The 16,897-nt window shown below is 53.7% G+C and overlaps 6 protein-coding genes across 6 annotated transcripts; 4 read left to right on the forward strand and 2 right to left on the reverse strand.

Moving 5' to 3' along the window:
• Positions 1–139: 139 nt before the first annotated feature.
• RPS9B (ribosomal 40S subunit protein S9B) lies at positions 140–1,756 on the reverse strand. Its single transcript, XM_062875352.1, has 3 exons — positions 1,108–1,756; positions 828–926; positions 140–763 (listed from the first exon to the last, which is right to left on the reverse strand). Exons 1-3 carry the CDS (start codon positions 1,170–1,172, stop codon positions 355–357), a joined length of 573 nt encoding a protein of 190 aa, XP_062738602.1. The 5' UTR covers positions 1,173–1,756; the 3' UTR covers positions 140–354.
• On the forward strand, positions 1,378–2,529 carry RPL21A (60S ribosomal protein L21A). Its single transcript, XM_062875353.1, has 3 exons — positions 1,378–1,588; positions 1,645–1,692; positions 1,861–2,529. The coding sequence occupies exons 1-3, from the start codon at positions 1,485–1,487 to the stop codon at positions 2,189–2,191; spliced, it is 483 nt and encodes a 160-aa protein (XP_062738603.1). The 5' UTR covers positions 1,378–1,484; the 3' UTR covers positions 2,192–2,529.
• A 960-nt stretch (positions 2,530–3,489) lies between these two features.
• On the forward strand, positions 3,490–6,820 carry QC761_120700 (uncharacterized protein; the record flags this gene model as incomplete). Its single annotated transcript, XM_062875354.1, has 2 exons — positions 3,490–4,265; positions 4,333–6,820. The coding sequence occupies exons 1-2, from the start codon at positions 3,790–3,792 to the stop codon at positions 6,818–6,820; spliced, it is 2,964 nt and encodes a 987-aa protein (XP_062738604.1). The 5' UTR covers positions 3,490–3,789.
• A 2,424-nt stretch (positions 6,821–9,244) lies between these two features.
• On the forward strand, positions 9,245–9,880 carry QC761_120710 (uncharacterized protein; the record flags this gene model as incomplete). Its single annotated transcript, XM_062875355.1, has 1 exon — positions 9,245–9,880. One exon carries the CDS (start codon positions 9,245–9,247, stop codon positions 9,878–9,880), a length of 636 nt encoding a protein of 211 aa, XP_062738605.1.
• An 833-nt stretch (positions 9,881–10,713) lies between these two features.
• On the forward strand, positions 10,714–12,312 carry ISN1 (IMP 5'-nucleotidase; the record flags this gene model as incomplete). Its single annotated transcript, XM_062875356.1, has 2 exons — positions 10,714–10,738; positions 10,800–12,312. 2 exons carry the CDS (start codon positions 10,714–10,716, stop codon positions 12,107–12,109), a joined length of 1,335 nt encoding a protein of 444 aa, XP_062738606.1. The 3' UTR covers positions 12,110–12,312.
• Positions 12,313–13,301: 989 nt separating this feature from the next.
• On the reverse strand, positions 13,302–15,116 carry QC761_120730 (uncharacterized protein; the record flags this gene model as incomplete). Its single annotated transcript, XM_062875357.1, has 1 exon — positions 13,302–15,116. The coding sequence occupies one exon, from the start codon at positions 15,114–15,116 to the stop codon at positions 13,302–13,304; it is 1,815 nt and encodes a 604-aa protein (XP_062738607.1).
• Between the last annotated feature and the right edge of the window lie 1,781 nt (positions 15,117–16,897).

Raw genomic sequence — 16,897 nt, forward strand, 5'->3', positions numbered from 1 at the left:
GTGCTGCAGAAATGTTAATGATACCCCTGTTTTGGATGGAGCTGGCTGTCTATCAAGGTTCATCTTCACATGCTACCAATCTCAAACTACAGAGCGCAGCTCATAGCATCAACAATATCACATGACAGCTAGACAAATCAGGTGGATTAAGCGCAGGTTCTTTCAGAAGAGCTGAGGCTCGATTGGTGACTCGCTGCCGAGTTGATGTACGGTAAATCTCGATGCATTGCACGCCGACTAACGCCTGTAAAGCAGCATGATGCAGAGGCCCCAAGTTCCTGCCCAGACCAGTTTTCGTAGCCCGTCCCGCAAAGTCCCAATCAAAATCCCTCTGGTATAAAAGATGCCTCAAATTTACTCCTCGTCCTCCTCGGCGTCGCCATCGCCACCCTCGGCGGCCTTGGCCTTCTTTCTCCGGACACGACCGGGGCGGCCACCACCGAAGGGGGAGGTGAGAGCGAAGTCAATGTGCTTCTGGGAGTCGAGACGGACGACGAAAGAAGGAACGTTGACGATCTGCTTGCCGACACGGATGTGGCGCTGGCGGATAAGGACACGAGCGTGGTGAATGGACTTGGCGAGGCCGAGCTTGTAGACGAGAGTCTGGAGGCGGCGCTCCAAGAAATCCTCAGCCTTGAGGGCCAGGACGTAATCGAGCTTCATGCGGGACTCATCGAGCACACCGACGCGGACGAGGCGGCGAATGAGGGCATTGCCTTCGAAGAGACGCTTGGGGTCCTTCTCGTCGAGGGTGAGAAGCTCACTGTAGGGAAACTGTTAGCACTTTCTGGCAAGTTGGAGTGATCAGAGCTGGGGGAAAAGCTTACCGGGCAGCACGACGAATCTTGGAGAGGGTGAGCAGAACGCGCCACACCTCACGCTTGTTGCGGAGACCGTACTCGCCAACGAGCTTCAACTCGGAGTCCCTGAGAGTCCGAAGGTTAGTCCAAGATCACAATCGACATAAGCAGAGTCAAGCTCTAGCTCAGTGGCCGGTGATTGAGTTGCAGGCATGATTGGAGCTGGCGACGGCGAGGTTTCGCAAAATCTCGAGCTGCCAAACAGAGGCCGCAATCGATGAGGGAGAATCGATTCGATCAAACATACAAACGAGCGGCCTCGAAGGGACGGCGGGGGACCTTAGCGGTCTTGGAGTACGAGCGAGGGGCCATCTTTGTCGTTGAGGCTGTCAAAGGTCGATCGGTCGAGGGAAATTTCCAAACTCCAAACCCTTCCCTTGGAGTTGATAGAAAATTGAATGCCAGCCCGGAGGGGTGGGTTTGTGGTTGGTCCGTGCGTATGGGTCCACCAGCGTGCCCTAACAATAGCTGGTTGGTTGGGAGCAGCCCGCAGCCTGCTTAGTCACCCGTGTGCAAATCCCGACCTCAGATTTGCGTTCACACAAAATTCCCAAATTCGCCAGCCAGCGACAACACCATCTCGACAGATCTCGACCCACGACGACAACCCCATAATCAATCAAAATGGGTCACCCTGCTGGTCTCCGTGCTGGTACGAGATACGCCTTCTCCCGGAACTTCCGGGAGAAGGGTATGATCAGACTGTCGACATACCTTAAGCAGTACAAGTATGTTGGAGGACCGATTTTGCGACCCTTGGGACTTTGGTGCTAACGGATTGCAGGGTTGGCGATATCGTCGACATTAAGGTCAACGGTGCCGTCCAGAAGGGGTAAGCAAATATCCCGATTTTCCTATCCACGATTTCCGATTGCGCAGGGGAGCACGAGGCGGGGAAACTACATCGCCAATTTTCAAAGTTTCGGGGGGAAGATGGCAGCGTGATGGACACATCAGACGAGGCTGTGTGCAGAATTAGGGACTGACTTTGCGCAAACAGTATGGCCCACAAGGTCTACCACGGCAAGACTGGCGTCATCTACAACGTCACCAAGTCCGCCGTCGGCATCATCATCTACAAGAAGGTCAAGCACCGCTACATCGAGAAGCGCCTCAACGTCCGTATCGAGCACATCCAGCCCTCCCGCTCCCGCGAGGGTTTCCTTCGCCGCGTGAAGGAGAACGCCGAGCTCAAGAAGAAGGCCAAGGCCGAGGGCAAGCCCGTTCAGCTCAAGAGACAACCCGCCCTTCCCCGCGAGGCGCGGACCATCTCCATCAAGGAGAACAAGCCCGAGACTGTCGCCCCTGTCGCCTACGAGACCACGATCTAAGGTGTTGCTGGAAGGCGGATGAGGTGGTGTTCTTTATGGGTTGCTTATTTCTCACTGCATGGGGTTCATTGCGTACGGCACGGAAAGATGCCCGGCATGGATTTGGTCTGGGATGCGGGAGTGCTGATAGGAAACAAAATACCAATGGCATGACCAACAAAGAGCGACTCGAAACGCATTGTTCATCCGGCGTGGCTTGCTTGTGAAGACCAGGTCTGGACCGGCGAGTCCAACCTCCGCGATGCTGGTCACTCGCTGAAATGCAGACGCCCGAGGCTCGCTCTAGCCCAAGGGATTACGGCACACGTGGCAAGAAATAGAGCAAATCCAACAAGAACATCCACTCATAATTGTGACAAGCTCCCTCCATTTATGACAGCTTTTTCTGTCTCATGCTCCATTGCAGTTTATCCCTGCGAACTGTGAAATGGTCTGCTTCCTGTAAAAGCATGAGATAGACAAGGAACACATAATTTGTCCCTCATGTCGTATTCTGAGTATTATACACACCTGACATATCTAAGTAGTCAGACAGAAGAATTGGCCAACGCGGTTCATTGACATACATCAATCAAGTACACACGGCAAGGTTCCTTGTATTCCTCTGGGCCAAGCAATCCTGTGCCACCATGAAAAAGGTGAAACCTATTCGGAGCTAACAAAATGTCTCCGAAGGCTGCCCCATGTATTTCGAGGGCCTTTTTGAGCCCCTGCTCATTTTCTCTATATGAGTTATAGCTTTCTGAGGGCATATCAGTCCATCAGCTGAAGCAAGAGAATAAGGGTGGGCAACACCAGCAACAACCGTCTGCTTCTCGAATAGCTCATAATATGTGGGCACATAGTCACTCGCCGTCAAGAGAATGGGGCGGAATTCTGGAGACGTTGGCCTTGTCAGAGGGCCTTCTTGTAATGTGAGAGAGGGGTGGGTTTGAAGACTCCGAGATGAACTGTGTAACATGGACTTGAGGATGGCGACGCTCAGTCCAATGCCAACACAGAAACGCCTCTTTGTGAGAGGTATTTCTGGGCACTCTTTCGCTTAGCGGAATATATTTCGGGAGAAGGATCAAAGACAGTGGATTATATGGGAAGTTTGAAAAAGTTGTTGAGCTTCAAGAGCCCAAGGAACATGGACCGTGAAGGTAAGTGGGGTCTTGGAGTGGACTGGCACGCTAGTTGGGCTGGCCAATGGTGTCCGGGCGTGGGGCAACAAGGCTGGGAGTGGCTGACCACCTGACGCAATGAGTCGCTGAGCTTGCCCACCACAGCTGCCCGTTCCCACTGTGTCGGTTTGCCAGGCTGGCCGCCATCAGTGGACGTTCGTGGTTGGTCCGTCCGAAGCTATTGACAGGACAACCTGGAACATTTCGCCCTCAAACAGCCGCGCCTCCGAAAGGCAAAGCAAAAGCCAGACAAGCTCCAAACCAGTCACAAGGTTCTCGCGAGGATCGATGCGCTCACCAGACACTCTCGGTCCAAGCAGGTAGCAGGGCTGTCTGCTCTCGCAAACGCTTCTGCACTTCAAGATCATCACCCCTCTCCTCCCGGTCCCGCCGGAAGTCTCTCGATAACATAGTTGCCAACACTCGGTTACTATGGGCTGGACGGCCTTCTGGCTGGCCTACCTTCTCGGAGGCATTACCTTTCTGCCCTTGGTCGCCGCCATCTTCTTCGCCCACGCCTACCTGACACTGCCCTACCACGAAGATGCCGATAACGCCTTTCCAAACGCGGACGATCTGGTCCAGCCAGCGGATGATGTAGATGCACTCAAAGCGGCGCAGAAGGACAAGGAGGAAGCCAAATCACGAACAATTCATCATGACACCGATGTGGCTGCCGGCTACTTTGCCGTCTGTCGTGAATACACGCCAATGGGAATCAACGCAAAGCCGATAGAGAGATCAACACCGGTGGGATCAGCTACGGTGGCTGCTCCAAGTCCAAGCGTCTACCAAACCATGTATCGCAGCATATTTGACCGGAAAGGCACATCGAGCCCGCTGGACAACAAGAACGGCGCCAGTCAGCGACCAAAAAAAGCTGGGAATGTTTTCTATGTTGTACTAAGGTCCGTTCGTCGTACACCCCACCTGCCAGCATGCGTTTCCAAAGGCCCTGTCTAACCTATCTTCCAGACACGGCCACCTCATGCTTTTTGACGATGATGAACAACTCGAAGTGCGCCATGTAGTATCCTTGGCCCACCATGACATTAGCATATATTCGGGCGAGGAGGTCACGCCGGAAGGCGAGCTATGGATCAAACGCAATGCGATTTGCCTCTCGCGCCGTGCAGATGGGCCAGAGTTGGGCCCAGATAGCCAGGTGTCCAAGCCCTTCTACTTGTTCTCAGAGAACTGCTCTGCTAAGGAAGATTTCTACTTTGCCCTCCTGAGAAACCAGGAGCTTTCCTTTCCCACCGAGCACAGAGCGCCGACTCCGATCCAGTTTGAAGTTAAGAACATCATATCGCTGGTCCAGAAGCTGCATTCGTCCGAAGAACATATGCAAACAAGGTGGCTCAATGCCATGATCGGGAGGATATTTCTCGGCATCTACAAGACCAAGGACATTGAAAATCTCATAAGGGAGAAGCTTACGAAGAAGATATCTCGGGTCAAACGGCCGGCTTTCTTATCCAACATTGAAATCAAGGCTATTGATACCGGCGACTCGGCACCATACATTACCAACCCTCGCCTCAAAGACCTCACCGTTGAAGGAGAGTGCGGTGTTGAGGCAGACATGCGCTACACCGGCAATTTCCGGCTCGAGGTTGCTGCAACTGCCCGCATCGACTTGGGTGCTCGTTTCAAGGCACGAGAGGTCAACATGGTTCTCGCGGTTGTTGTTCGAAAGTTGGAAGGACATATTCACCTGAAAATCAAGCCCCCACCGAGCAATCGGTTGTGGTTTTCTTTTCAGCAGGCACCGAAGATGGAGATGACCATCGAGCCTATCGTCAGCTCCCGCCAAATCACGTACAATGTTATTCTTCGTCAGATCGAGAGTCGTATCAAAGAGGTCATTGCCGAAACGCTGGTTTTGCCTTTCTGGGACGACACCCCGTTTTTCAACACCGAACACAAGAAGTGGAGAGGCGGTATATTTCATGACGACAGAATCAAGTCAACGATGGATCTTGAGACCGCGGCGGCTCAGGACGGGGAACTGGATGAAGTTGACCGTTTGGAGGAAACTCAAGGGGCCCCGGAAACCGAGTTGCCACAGATGGAGAAGAGCCATAGCGTGCCAGTGCTCGAAAAGAAGACATCTATTGGCCTTTTTGGAAGGAAAATGAAGAGCAAGACTGATCTAAGAGGGTCAGGTGGGGGCTCTACCTCAAGTTTGGATCTGAAGGCCGACCCCAGAACTTCCGTGGTCAGCTTTGAGTCAAAGAGGTCAGATGCAAATTCATCCTCACTAAGCCTAGACTCTCGAAGGGAGGTCAAGAGTGATCTTTCTTCCTCGCCACCTCCTGTGCTCTCAGTACCCTTCGCTCAACCAGCAACACCCACTGTCGGAACTGACCCCATCAACGCTGATCTCTTCAAGCCCTCGTCATCTCCGCCTAATGGATGCCCGGCCATATCGGCAATGGCGAACCTTTCTGCTCAAGCGCAACCTCCATCACCAGCCCTGACGCCAGTCACGAATGCTCATACTACATCGAGCTCGTCAGTTTCTTCGAGAGATGCCACAGACACCGAAAAGGATCTGGACAAAACACCCCAAGGTCGACGCAATACAGCATCCTCGTCCGGCAGCCATGATGATGATAGAGCTAGATCAAGGTCGCCTTCCGCTTCCACCAAAGGATCGGTGAAGAGCCAGACGGGATCCATCGCCCGGGGCTTCTTCAACCGCCGTGACACTGGGTCTTCGGCTTCCGACACGGCCAGTCTCGCCGATACAAAGAAAGGGGCCGCGCTGGCTGCGGTTACAAATGTCGCAGCATCTGCCAAAAGATGGGGACTGAATGCCTTTCAGAGACGTCTCACTGATGCAGGTTCTGCCACAGACGGTGCACCACCACACCTAGACCTCAACCAGCCGATGGGCCGTGGCCAACCCCTACCTCCCCCGGGAACGCCTCTCCCGATGCCCGACAAGAGTATTCCTGTTTCGCCTATTCCAGTACCAAAAAGGAAGCCGATTCCTCCACCTTCAATTTCATCACAATCTGAAGACTCCTCGAGCCACAAGGTCGAGCGCCACCCAGTTCCACCACCACCGCTTCCCAAGCGGCGGCAGTATCAGAGCGACTCAGTGGTGGACGACGGACACAACATGCTGGTTGTAGCCGCCCCCGCCGATTCCGAACCCACTACGCCGCTCAGTGGCTCACATAGTCCGTCATGGATCGAAGACGGCAAAGCTCATGGCGACAGCTCGGCCAAGTCATCTAGCGATATGCCAGTCATCAAACTCAACGGCGAAAACTCTGGGTCGTCTCCTGAAGCTGCACCTATAGACAAAACCCAACCCAGGCGCGAAGGCAGAAAGGGCGGTGGCTCCACCAAGCTGGTGGTGGATGATGACAATGATGACTACTCCGCATGGATGGAGGATCCGTTACCAGACGATGATCTTGACTCCGCAGTCGAGCCATCAACAGCATAAGTGAGAATATTGGTTTTCATAATAGGGTTTAGGGTTTCATTCTTCTCTGGTTCTTTTGTTCTTGCGAAGGCGCAATAGCAGACGTTTGCATGCTCTGCAGGATTGGCTGGATACATGCGGATATACCATTATGCCTGGTAGACACGGGTTGATTCGCTGTCACATTGGGAATGGTGTACGGCGTTCTTGATTTTTCTTTGGGTCAAACATGTGAATTCACAACAGGAATGAAATACATCATCTTTCAACACTTGTGTGTCCCGAGTGCTACGACCAGGTATGTCCCCTTCCGCATCACGCAATCTTCCCTCAATCTCGACGTGCGTCTTGACTTGCAGTATGATGGGGACGGGAGGCTATGGTAATATCCTTGTACTGGAGTTTTGGGTTTGCTCTACCCGGTCACTGGGATCGATGTTATTTATCTTGATCTATGGCATGCATGCTGTGGCAGACGGTCAAGATTGTTGTGGAGGCGATCGGACAAGATTTGCTACGGAAACTGACGAACACCTTCTTTGTACACGCCTTGCTCTATCCTCGACTAACAGTCTTTAGGGCATTTACCACGCTCAAACGAGCTACGGATACTCTCCTGGAAAGAAGACGATGGAGGCACTTATTTGATCAGACAACTCCGCACCGTGGTCGTCAAGGGACACCCACAGCAGAAGCACAATGTCACAACTGCACTATGATCGAATACTCAGCTTTGGCCAGTTGCCCACGGCCTAGCATCGAGCTGCTCCTCGATCTGCATTTCGTTCTGGCCAGTACCAGTTCGTGCCAAAGTCTTTTGTGTGCTCGGGTTTCTACGCAAATGACACTCGCGTGTGTGTTCTCAGCAACTGGTTACGAGTTGCCATATCAGTTTGCTGGGCGGATATAGCACGGAAGAGCAGACGGGACAAGGGCCCGGCACCGATATTTGCTCTTATTTATTTCCGCCCCTTTTACCCCTGACAATCACCATGATCAGCTCTTGCTTCCGCATAGACTATTTTTGTCGGCGTTCCTCGGCTCGACTGATGCTCTCTTTTTTCAAGATTGATAAAGTGGTTTTCGAGACCCACTCACACATCAAACGGTCGCGCATGAGTTCAGCATATAAACCCTCTCGGCCTTGGCCAACAAGATCGAGAGGGTCCCCACAGCTCAGGCTAAAAAGGAGGCTCAAGGCTGATATCATATAACTCACACAGTTAAATCATGCCGCTCTATCCTGATTTTTCCTATTCACTGCCAACTGTACCCACATAAACAAGGATCGACAGCCTGGGTGATTGAACATATTGCGATGTGGGTCGACTGCACATCGACAGACTCAGCACATCGCTTTACAGGCATACCCGAGCAAGCGCGTCTGTCACGAGGGAGGGATTTATATGAGCCAAGGAGAGACCTCGATTTCTTTTGGGCGTCACATAGCGTGCGTCTAGAGGGACTGGGAAAGTAGACGAACTGGGACAGTGACGCTGAATGCTTCACCGGGAAGGAGCCGAAAGGCGTGAAGCTTTCCATTTGGATGGATATAGGCGCCCCCCTGGTTATTAGTCGATACTCGACCTTTACATCACTACACTTCTACGGGGTCATATACCTACGATACATCTTCACAGCCCGGTAACTCGCACATTCAACCCGAGACCCGAGATGACCGCCGCCAAACCCCGCAATCCCATGATCGACCCGTCCTGCATCAACTGGCGAACAAGCTATCACAGCTCGCCCAGGATTCCGGATTCTAGCGTCCGGTTCGAAATGGGTGGCGTATGCAAAGTTATCTCGCCCAGAAGAACCATTCTGTGGACAGTTGGGCTCCGTCAACCTCGCTACTACTTCGTTAGATGGTGAAAAGCAGGAGACGGTGCTTACTTGGGAACACGAAAGGAGACAATATGCCTTGACCCGACGGCAGTATACAGAAGGTTTGGTTCCGCCATATCAAGTGCCCCTCCCTGTAAGTATACAGACATGTTCAGGCTGCTTTTATTTTCCGATCATATGGATAGCTCCCCAGCGGCCCGACAAAAGCAGGGGCAGAAGCTCCCACAGTCATGCTTAACGATACAGCTCATCTTCCTCTCGGGTTAAATCTGTTCACATAACACGGTGCCAAACAAAGAGCCTCCTCCATCCTGGGTAGCATCGAAGGAAGACTGCAATAACATGTGTTTTAGTTCATCCGGTGGTGCTATACAGTAGGTATGATTCCGGAGAAAAAGGACTTGATATTGCCAACAGGTTTGTCCTCATCCCCCACACGGTATCCAAAGATAGAAACCAGCTACTTCGTAGTCCGGGGTACATACATTCTGCTTGGAAGGAGATAAATAGAAGAACCTCTGGGCTTTACCAACGCCACCAAAGCTCTCTTTCACCATCATCATTATCATCATCACCATCATTCTTGCTACCGTCATCATGAAGTTCACCACCGCCATCCTAGGCCTGGCCAGCCTCGTCAGTCTGGCGGCAGCTCAAGCTCCTGTCGCCTGCCCAACCGCAACCAAAACTATTCAGAACCGGGAGTGCAACAAACGATGCCCTCTTTCCGACTGCGCTTTCTACTCCACTATCCGTCAGCCCTGCAACTGCCCGGCTGCAATCCCGACAGCCACTCTCATCGCCCCTTGCGCGGCCGACTGCCCGTATCAAGGCTGTGATATCATCTTCCGCACCAGCAGCCTCGCCTGCCCTACCCCCACTTCCACTCGCCGTGTCACCACCACCAGCACCCGGCGGACAACTTCTACCACCCCCACGAGGACCTCCGTCCCCATTCAGACCACCAGGGTCATCACCAGCGTTGTCACCCTTCCTCCCCGGATCACCACCACCAGCACCACGTCCACGATCCCCTGCCCGACTGTCACCAAGATCACCACGCCGGGCGACTGCCCTGTTATCCGATGCCCTGTGCCGACCTGCCAGGTCAGAACCACACAGGTGGTGCCTTGCAACTGCCAGCCGAGGACTGTGCTTTGGGTTCAGGGATGCCCAACCGCTTGTGCTGATGGGTGCTTGACGAGGACGGAGACGGCGAGCATTGCTTGCTGATGCTACCTTTTTCCTGTGTGCCTGGTTCTTCCTTCGTTTTCATCTTCATGTTCCTATTGTCAAAACTGGGGGTTAGTCTCTTGGGCGGTGTTGGTCCCACAATCACGATATAAATAAATACTTCAGCTTGTTCAACCGATCTTCAGGAGCTCAATACATGAATAAAACACTTTCTCCACATTGATCGCTGCCACTTGCAAACGCCCAGCTCCCCCAACCCTCCCAGAGATCGAGACCAGAACATTTCACTCCACATCACCATAGCCCGTAGCGCAACCCGCCGAAGACTCAACCAACGGTCTCGATCCGGTTCAGAACGAGTGGAGTAAACACTCAAACACCTTCCCGGGGAAGCTCAATGATCCGCGACGATAAGAGCAGTGCGGGGGCCGCCAAGCCCAGAGGCCCCTGAAGCACAAGCCAGCTTTGGAGCTCCCGATTGGTGAATGGCCTGGACAGCTGTCCTGTGACATCATTCTGCAACGGCTATTCGTTGGCGACAGTTGACACGCCGGCGCCGCAAGGGGAAACAAAGACATTATCGGAGTCAGCCGATCACCTATCGACAGATGTTCCGACTATTGATTTTGTTTATCACCGACAGCTAGGCCGTGCTGTGTGTGCGTTGTGTGTCAAGAAGCGGTGACTGTGTGGCTGTTTCTTTTGCTGGCACAATATATCAATCAGTCAATCTGTTTTGTTTTTTCTCTGTCTCGAGCTCTTGATCTATCTTGCTCGCCTACTTTCTACTTCATATACGAATCATTTTGGATAGCCATTCTGTCTACCACAACCGCCTGAGCTTGAAAAAGACTTTTGCTTCGACCTTCATCATGACGACCCGATACCGCGTTGAATGTAAGTTTGCTTGCTGCCCCTCGATGAAGACCGAGTGGGTGGAACTGACACCACCCACCAGACGCCCTCAAAACTCACCGGCGCGATCAATTCATCGAATGGATCAAGGGCCTCCTCGCCGTCCCCTTCGTCCTCTACTCCCAACCCCACGGCGTCTTCGAATACCCCCCATCCTCGCTCGAGCTCGGCACCTCCCCTCCCGGCTCCCCGAACCCCATCCTCATCAAGGCCCGCGAGGAAGCCCACCGCCGCTACGCCGAAATCCTCCACGACGTCGAGCTCATGATTGACGACCACATTGCCCATCAAAACGACCCCGACAACCCCTTCCCCTCCAAGCTCAAACTCCTCGTCCCCTCCATCGGCCCGTTCTTCACCCGCCTTCCCCTAGAAGCAGCATTCAAATTCCAAGACCGCAAACGCTACATCTCCTCCCGCCGCTTCGTGTCTCCCTCCTTCAACGACGTCCGCCTGATCCTAAACTCAGCCCAGCTGATCTCGGTGACCTCCACCACACCAGGCAGCACCCTCCAGCTAGCCACCTTTGACGGAGACGTGACCCTCTATGACGACGGGCAATCCCTCGAGCCGACCTCCCCCGTCATCCCGCGGCTGCTGGACCTCCTCAGGAAAAACATCAAGATCGGCATCGTCACCGCGGCGGGCTACACCTCGGCAGACCGGTACTACGCCCGCCTCCATGGGCTGCTGGACAGCATCGCAACCTCGGTCGATCTGACCCCGGTCCAGAAACGCTCCGTGATCATCATGGGCGGCGAAGCCAACTACCTCTTCCAGTTCGACCCCGCCTCGGAGCACCTGCTCTCCCCCGTCCCGCGGTCAGAATGGCTCACGGCCGAGATGCTCCTCTGGGACGACCGGGACATCACTCAGCTTCTGGACATCGCCGAGGCGGCCCTGGCGGACTGCATCGAGACCCTCAACCTCCCCGCCGTGCTCATGAGAAAAGACCGCGCGGTGGGCATCATCCCCTCCCCCCCCCACATCCGCATCCCGCGCGAGTCGCTCGAGGAGACGGTCCTCTGCGTGCAAAAGATCCTCGAGCTGTCCTCGGCCGGGAGGAGCAAAAAGGTGCCGTTTTGCGCCTTCAACGGGGGCAACGACGTGTTTGTGGACATTGGGGACAAGAGCTGGGGCGTGACGGTCTGTCAGAGGTGGTTCACGGATCCCGAGACGGGGAGGCCGATAAAGGGGGAGAACACGCTGCACGTGGGCGATCAGTTTCTCAGCGCGGGGGCCAACGATTTCAGGGCGAGGAGCGTGGGGACGACGGCTTGGATTGCGAGCCCGGCGGAGACGGTGGAGTTGCTGGATGAGTTGGGGGAGCTGATGGGGAAGAAGATGTCTTAGGCCGGTGGTTGGCTTGGATCTCTGGGTGGGGGGAGGGATGGTGATGGTGATGATGATGGTGATGATGATGATGGTGATGATGATGATGATGCAGGATAGCAACGGAAAGGAAGTTAAAAGATGAAAGATGTGGTTTGGATAATTCAACAAACAAACAAACAGACACTTTTTTAATGCATATAATGATGAAGCTCACTTTATACATGTCATTATATGTGTACCAAACTGCTTTACTCTGTTCTATCTACCACACGACATGAAAGAAGACACATTTCACTTTTTTTACTTTTTTTCTTCTTTTTTTTTGGGATGCAACCTACGTTTCTCCAACAAACACACATCCTTGATCTCAATCTCAATCTCAACCTCATTCCAAATATGTATATATATATATATATATATATATACATAAATATCAAAATTTAAACAAACGGATCTCAAGAGTCATGTTTTAGTTTAAACCCACATGGGGTGATTCATAAGGTAGGGTATATATATATATATATATAGGCGGAGGGGGTATTCGTCTCCTCTTCTTCTTCATCCTCCTCAACAAACAAAGATAACACTCAACAGACAAAAGAGATAGTAAAAAAACAAAACAAAAAAAGGCGAAAGGGGGGTTTAAGGGGGGGGGGGGTATATTCCGCAAGAAAATTAAAACAAAAAAAAATCCAAAAATTCAAATTCCATCAACGACATCCTCCTGAAACAAGAGTTGTGATCAGCAACTCCTTTATGCTAACATGCTATATTCCCGACCTTGCTCCCATGATGACCCATCCCTAATTCCCATGACAGAGAGGCCTTTTCCCCCCAATGCCAATGCGCGCATGCTGCCGTATCTTTTATGTGTGTATCTGTTGACTTCTCCCGCCCCCAATAAAAAATCTATGTGATTGATGCTTTCCCCCAATGTGTTGCATGCAGCTGATGTATATATGATGTTTCTTCGTTTGTGTGTGCCCACCATCACCAGCCCGTTCCCGCTTCGAAAGTGGAAGAAATAAATGTTTGGAACACTGGGGGGACGTGTTGCACAAAAGACACAAGAAAAAAGAACCCCGTATTAAAATAGGTACAGTGATGAATCATAGAAATCGTAAACACACACACTTTCGGATCGTCAGGGTGGCGGGCAGAGAAGAAAAAAAAGAAAAAGAAGAAAAAAAAAGAGAGAAAAAAGGGGTATCTACCACCGAGACGACCCAAACGGAGCTCCAAAATTGTTGCTCTTCTTGATCTTGAGCGGGATCTCAAAGTCCTCTTCGTCGTCACCGCTCTTGGTGCTGCTGTTGTCCTTCTCGGTGGTGCTAGAGGCCTCGAATGTCTCAGACACGGAGGCGTCGGCCTGGGCCTCGGCCTCCTTGGACGAGTCGGCATCCTTGAGCACAGCCGGCAGGGAAGCCTCGCGGTCCTGAGCGACCTCCTCCAGCTTGTCGGACAATCTGCGAAAAAATATCTCGTCGTGGGCAGGCATGTTGCGCACCATCAACGGGCCTTTTAGACGGACGTCACCCTCGCTGGGCTCGTAAACCTGCTCAAGGTGGTCATCCGCCGAGTCGGCATCGGTGAGCTGCTGTGCGATCTCGATAGCCTGCTGTTCTACCTGCACCGCCGCTTCAGCCTGGCCGAACGCACCGTCGCCCTGCTGAATGGTCGGCGTGCTTTCGCCGCTGCTTGTAGCGGTCGCAGCCCCGGATGATGCGACAGTGGTCAGAAGCGACAGGGAGTGACTGGGAGTGTGGCCGGCGTGCATCGTCAGACGGGCCGACTCATGGGCCGCCAAGACCTGCAAGGTCTCAACCTTGGCCGCGCGTGGTGCTTTGGCTTCGTCTGATGAGTTTTGTGGGGACGAAGACCGGCTAGACGCATTCGAACCTTCGACCGATGGACCATCTGTGAAGGTGGGCTTCTGAATGGCAGGCGCCTTGAGCGGAATTCCCTCCAGCTCTGGGATGATCTCCTGGATGTCGACAACCGGCACAGGGGTGCTGCCGTCGGTTTCGGATGCTGTGGCCGAGATGGGCGAAAGGCCGGAGCTTGGGATATGTCCAATGGAAATTCTCTCGGGGAGGGGTTCCAGAACATTCGATGCCGTTCGGAGCTGGGGAAGAGAGCTGTGCTTCAGTGCTGGGCCTGGTGATCCACCCAAGCTTGCCGGGTGGAAGACTGCAAGGTTCTTGGGGGCAGCGGGACCGTTGCTTTGAGACGAGTGGGAGCTCTTCATGCTCTCCGGTGATGCTTCCCAAGCCGCGCCTCCACGCAAGCCACTCGCTGACGAGAAAGAGCCTTGGTCCGACAGGACGTTGCCGTTTCGTGGCGAGAGCATGTTGCCAGCACCGCCCAAAAGCTGATTCTGCAGGTGTTCGATTTGCTTGAGGAGGAGCGCCCTCTCAGTTTCCCACTCGGCGCGCTCCTCCTCCATCAATGCGCGCTCCTCCTTGTAGACCTCCTCTGCGCGTTCGCGGTTGGCCTCCATATACTTCCGCTCAGCTTCCCAAGCCTCTCGTATCCGTCCGTTCTGGGCGAGGAGTCGTCGAATCATGGAGGCTTGAGAGGCGCTGCTGTTGGAATCTGAAGGGGAGCGCGGGTGGCCACCGGGGCCGTTAAAGCTCAGTCCATGGATGGAGCCGCCGGTGGAATCCTGGCTGGACCGGGGGTTGTTTTCTTGGCCAGCTGGCGATGCTGTGCTCTGTCGCGCCTGTGGTGGGACGCTGCTGGATCGGTACTGGTCGTTCAAGATGTGCGGTGACAGGAACGACTGCTGGTGTGGACCAGGACCTCGAACACCTGGCGACAGCGGTGAATAGACGTGTGTTTTTGGGTTGCCGTGTATCCTCTGGTCGAAGTAACCGGCAGCACCTCGAGGCAGCGTCAAGGGCGATATGATGGTGGAAGAGGTATCGCTGGGGAGGGTGGTGGGAAAAGACGGGCGCACATCGGATTCCACGGCGCCAGAGGGCCAAAAGGCATCCGAGGGAAGTTTTGTTGCCAAAGTGGCCATGGTTGCTATCCAGATTCGGGGTGTTCTTCTTCTTTTTTTTTGGTTTTTTTTTTTTTTTTTTTTTTGTTTCGGTAGGTTCGCAGGCAGTTGACGGGTTGGTGAAGATAAAAAAAAATAAAAATAAAAATAAAAAGGGCACAATGGATAGTCACCAAAGGGTCCAGAATTGGCAAGGGGGGTCGCGGCTCTTTCTACTATGGGGTTGATGTCATCCCACGATCTAGGTTCGGACGGTTGTGTACACCTCGGCTAGGAACTGGGCTAAGGGCCGTTTTGGGTCCTCAGATGATTTGCTGCTGCTGCTCGACTGTTGTGACCTGTTGGCAGCGGGCGCGGCGTGGTTGGCAGGAGTGGAGCTGCGACTGCGACAAGTCGGCATGTGCTTGGGTGCAACTGGGGCATAAGGTTCCGGTCGAAGGGACGAGCGTGGCACGAGACCCAAGAAGCTGGATACTTGGACGACTAAGATGTGGTTTGGGCTTGTTGGTTTGGTGTGTTGTCGAAGAGAACAGCAGGTGGTGAGAACAGCAGGTGGTCGAAACAGCTGGGCGGAAACGGCGGGACGGTCGAGGGACAGAGAAGAGGGTCAGAGGCCAGCAGAAGGATGGGAATGTTTGCGGCACGGGGGCATGGAGTTTTGAAGAAGGGACGTGGCAGGGTAGGCAGCCTTGTTCAGCTGTCTGCCAGCAACCAGCCGAGAGGGTTGTGACGAAACACGCGATCAGAAAAGTGGGCCCTCCCGGCGGCATCTGCGGGTCGCATTCCCATTCAGCGGGGAGCGGCACTGCAACACAGAACCCTCAGCACATTTCCCACCCCCCCCCCCACGGCCCATCAGCCGGTTGGCCCAAGCGAAACCACGAGCGCGGCCTTCCAGTTCTGGTTTGTCGTTGTGTTTCGTACAAGTAGATTCATTTTCTATCTCGGATGCTACTCTTGTTCCAACAACAGAACAGCATCTAGCTGCCCAAAGACCGGCCGGCCGGCGGTAAACACCAGACTGATGGCGGATAGAGAGTCTCTCTGGCTCTTCCGCTGTAGCGTCAACCGGGGGCTTGGGAGGGAAAGAAGCTGCTGTGGATGTGTTGGCACCACACAACTAAACTCCTCGGTACAAACCGCCCCGGCAGTCAGCAAGGGTCCACCGACACTTTTTATGCCTTTGCAGCCGTTCCTGACAGCTGCAACCCTTCATTGGCTGCCCTACTCTGTTTCAACCCCGATGTAGCTCTGTCAAATGCCTGGTTTTCGGTCCGAAGCCGGCCTAGCAAACACCCAAACAAGACATCCGAAGCAAATCCAAACATTTCCAGAGAGAAACCAAAGAACATCGTTTCTCTGTCATCAAACCCTAGGTCCCCCGAGATCGTGCTAGCGCAAAGCAAAACCCCCGAAAGAGAAAAGGACCCCTGGGACGGCCGGGGTTTGATGCGGGGAGCGGCCCGCGGACGCCCAGTGGGATGATCTGGCCAATCACACGCTCCCAATGCCATCTTTGCCAGATCTGATTGGGCACAGCAGGTCCCAATCCATGCTGTGCATCTTTTCTCTGTTCTGTTGTTGCGGGGGTTGGATGCACCTTTTCGATAAATTCATGGTCACGCGGAGGGTTTATGGGCAGACTCCCACGACTCGCAGACCGTCAATTTGCCCTCCCCCTCCCCCCCCGTGTGTTTTCTCCGCATTTTGGGCAGCTCGAGGAATCGAGATGGCGTGCGTGCGTGCGTGCGTGCTGTGGGTGGGTGATGTTTGTGGGTGATGTTTGTGGGTGATTATTTGTG

This window comes from Podospora bellae-mahoneyi (genome assembly GCF_035222275.1).
Source record: "Podospora bellae-mahoneyi strain CBS 112042 chromosome 1 map unlocalized CBS112042p_1, whole genome shotgun sequence".
Classification (NCBI taxonomy): domain Eukaryota; kingdom Fungi; phylum Ascomycota; class Sordariomycetes; order Sordariales; family Podosporaceae; genus Podospora; species Podospora bellae-mahoneyi.

Excerpts from the sequence above, each read along its gene's own strand:
- RPS9B (XM_062875352.1), bottom strand. The coding sequence starts at position 1,172 with ATGGCCCCTCGCTCGTACTCCAAGACCGCTAAGGTCCCCCGCCGTCCC. Across the intron at positions 927-1,107 it reads CCCTTCGAGGCCGCTCGTTT|GGACTCCGAGTTGAAGCTCG; the intron begins GTATGTTTGATC and ends TCGGACTCTCAG. Across the intron at positions 764-827 it reads AAGATTCGTCGTGCTGCCCG|TGAGCTTCTCACCCTCGACG; the intron begins GTAAGCTTTTCC and ends GTTTCCCTACAG.
- RPL21A (XM_062875353.1), top strand. The coding sequence starts at position 1,485 with ATGGGTCACCCTGCTGGTCTCCGTGCTGGTACGAGATACGCCTTCTCC. Across the intron at positions 1,589-1,644 it reads ACATACCTTAAGCAGTACAA|GGTTGGCGATATCGTCGACA; the intron begins GTATGTTGGAGG and ends AACGGATTGCAG. Across the intron at positions 1,693-1,860 it reads AACGGTGCCGTCCAGAAGGG|TATGGCCCACAAGGTCTACC; the intron begins GTAAGCAAATAT and ends TTGCGCAAACAG.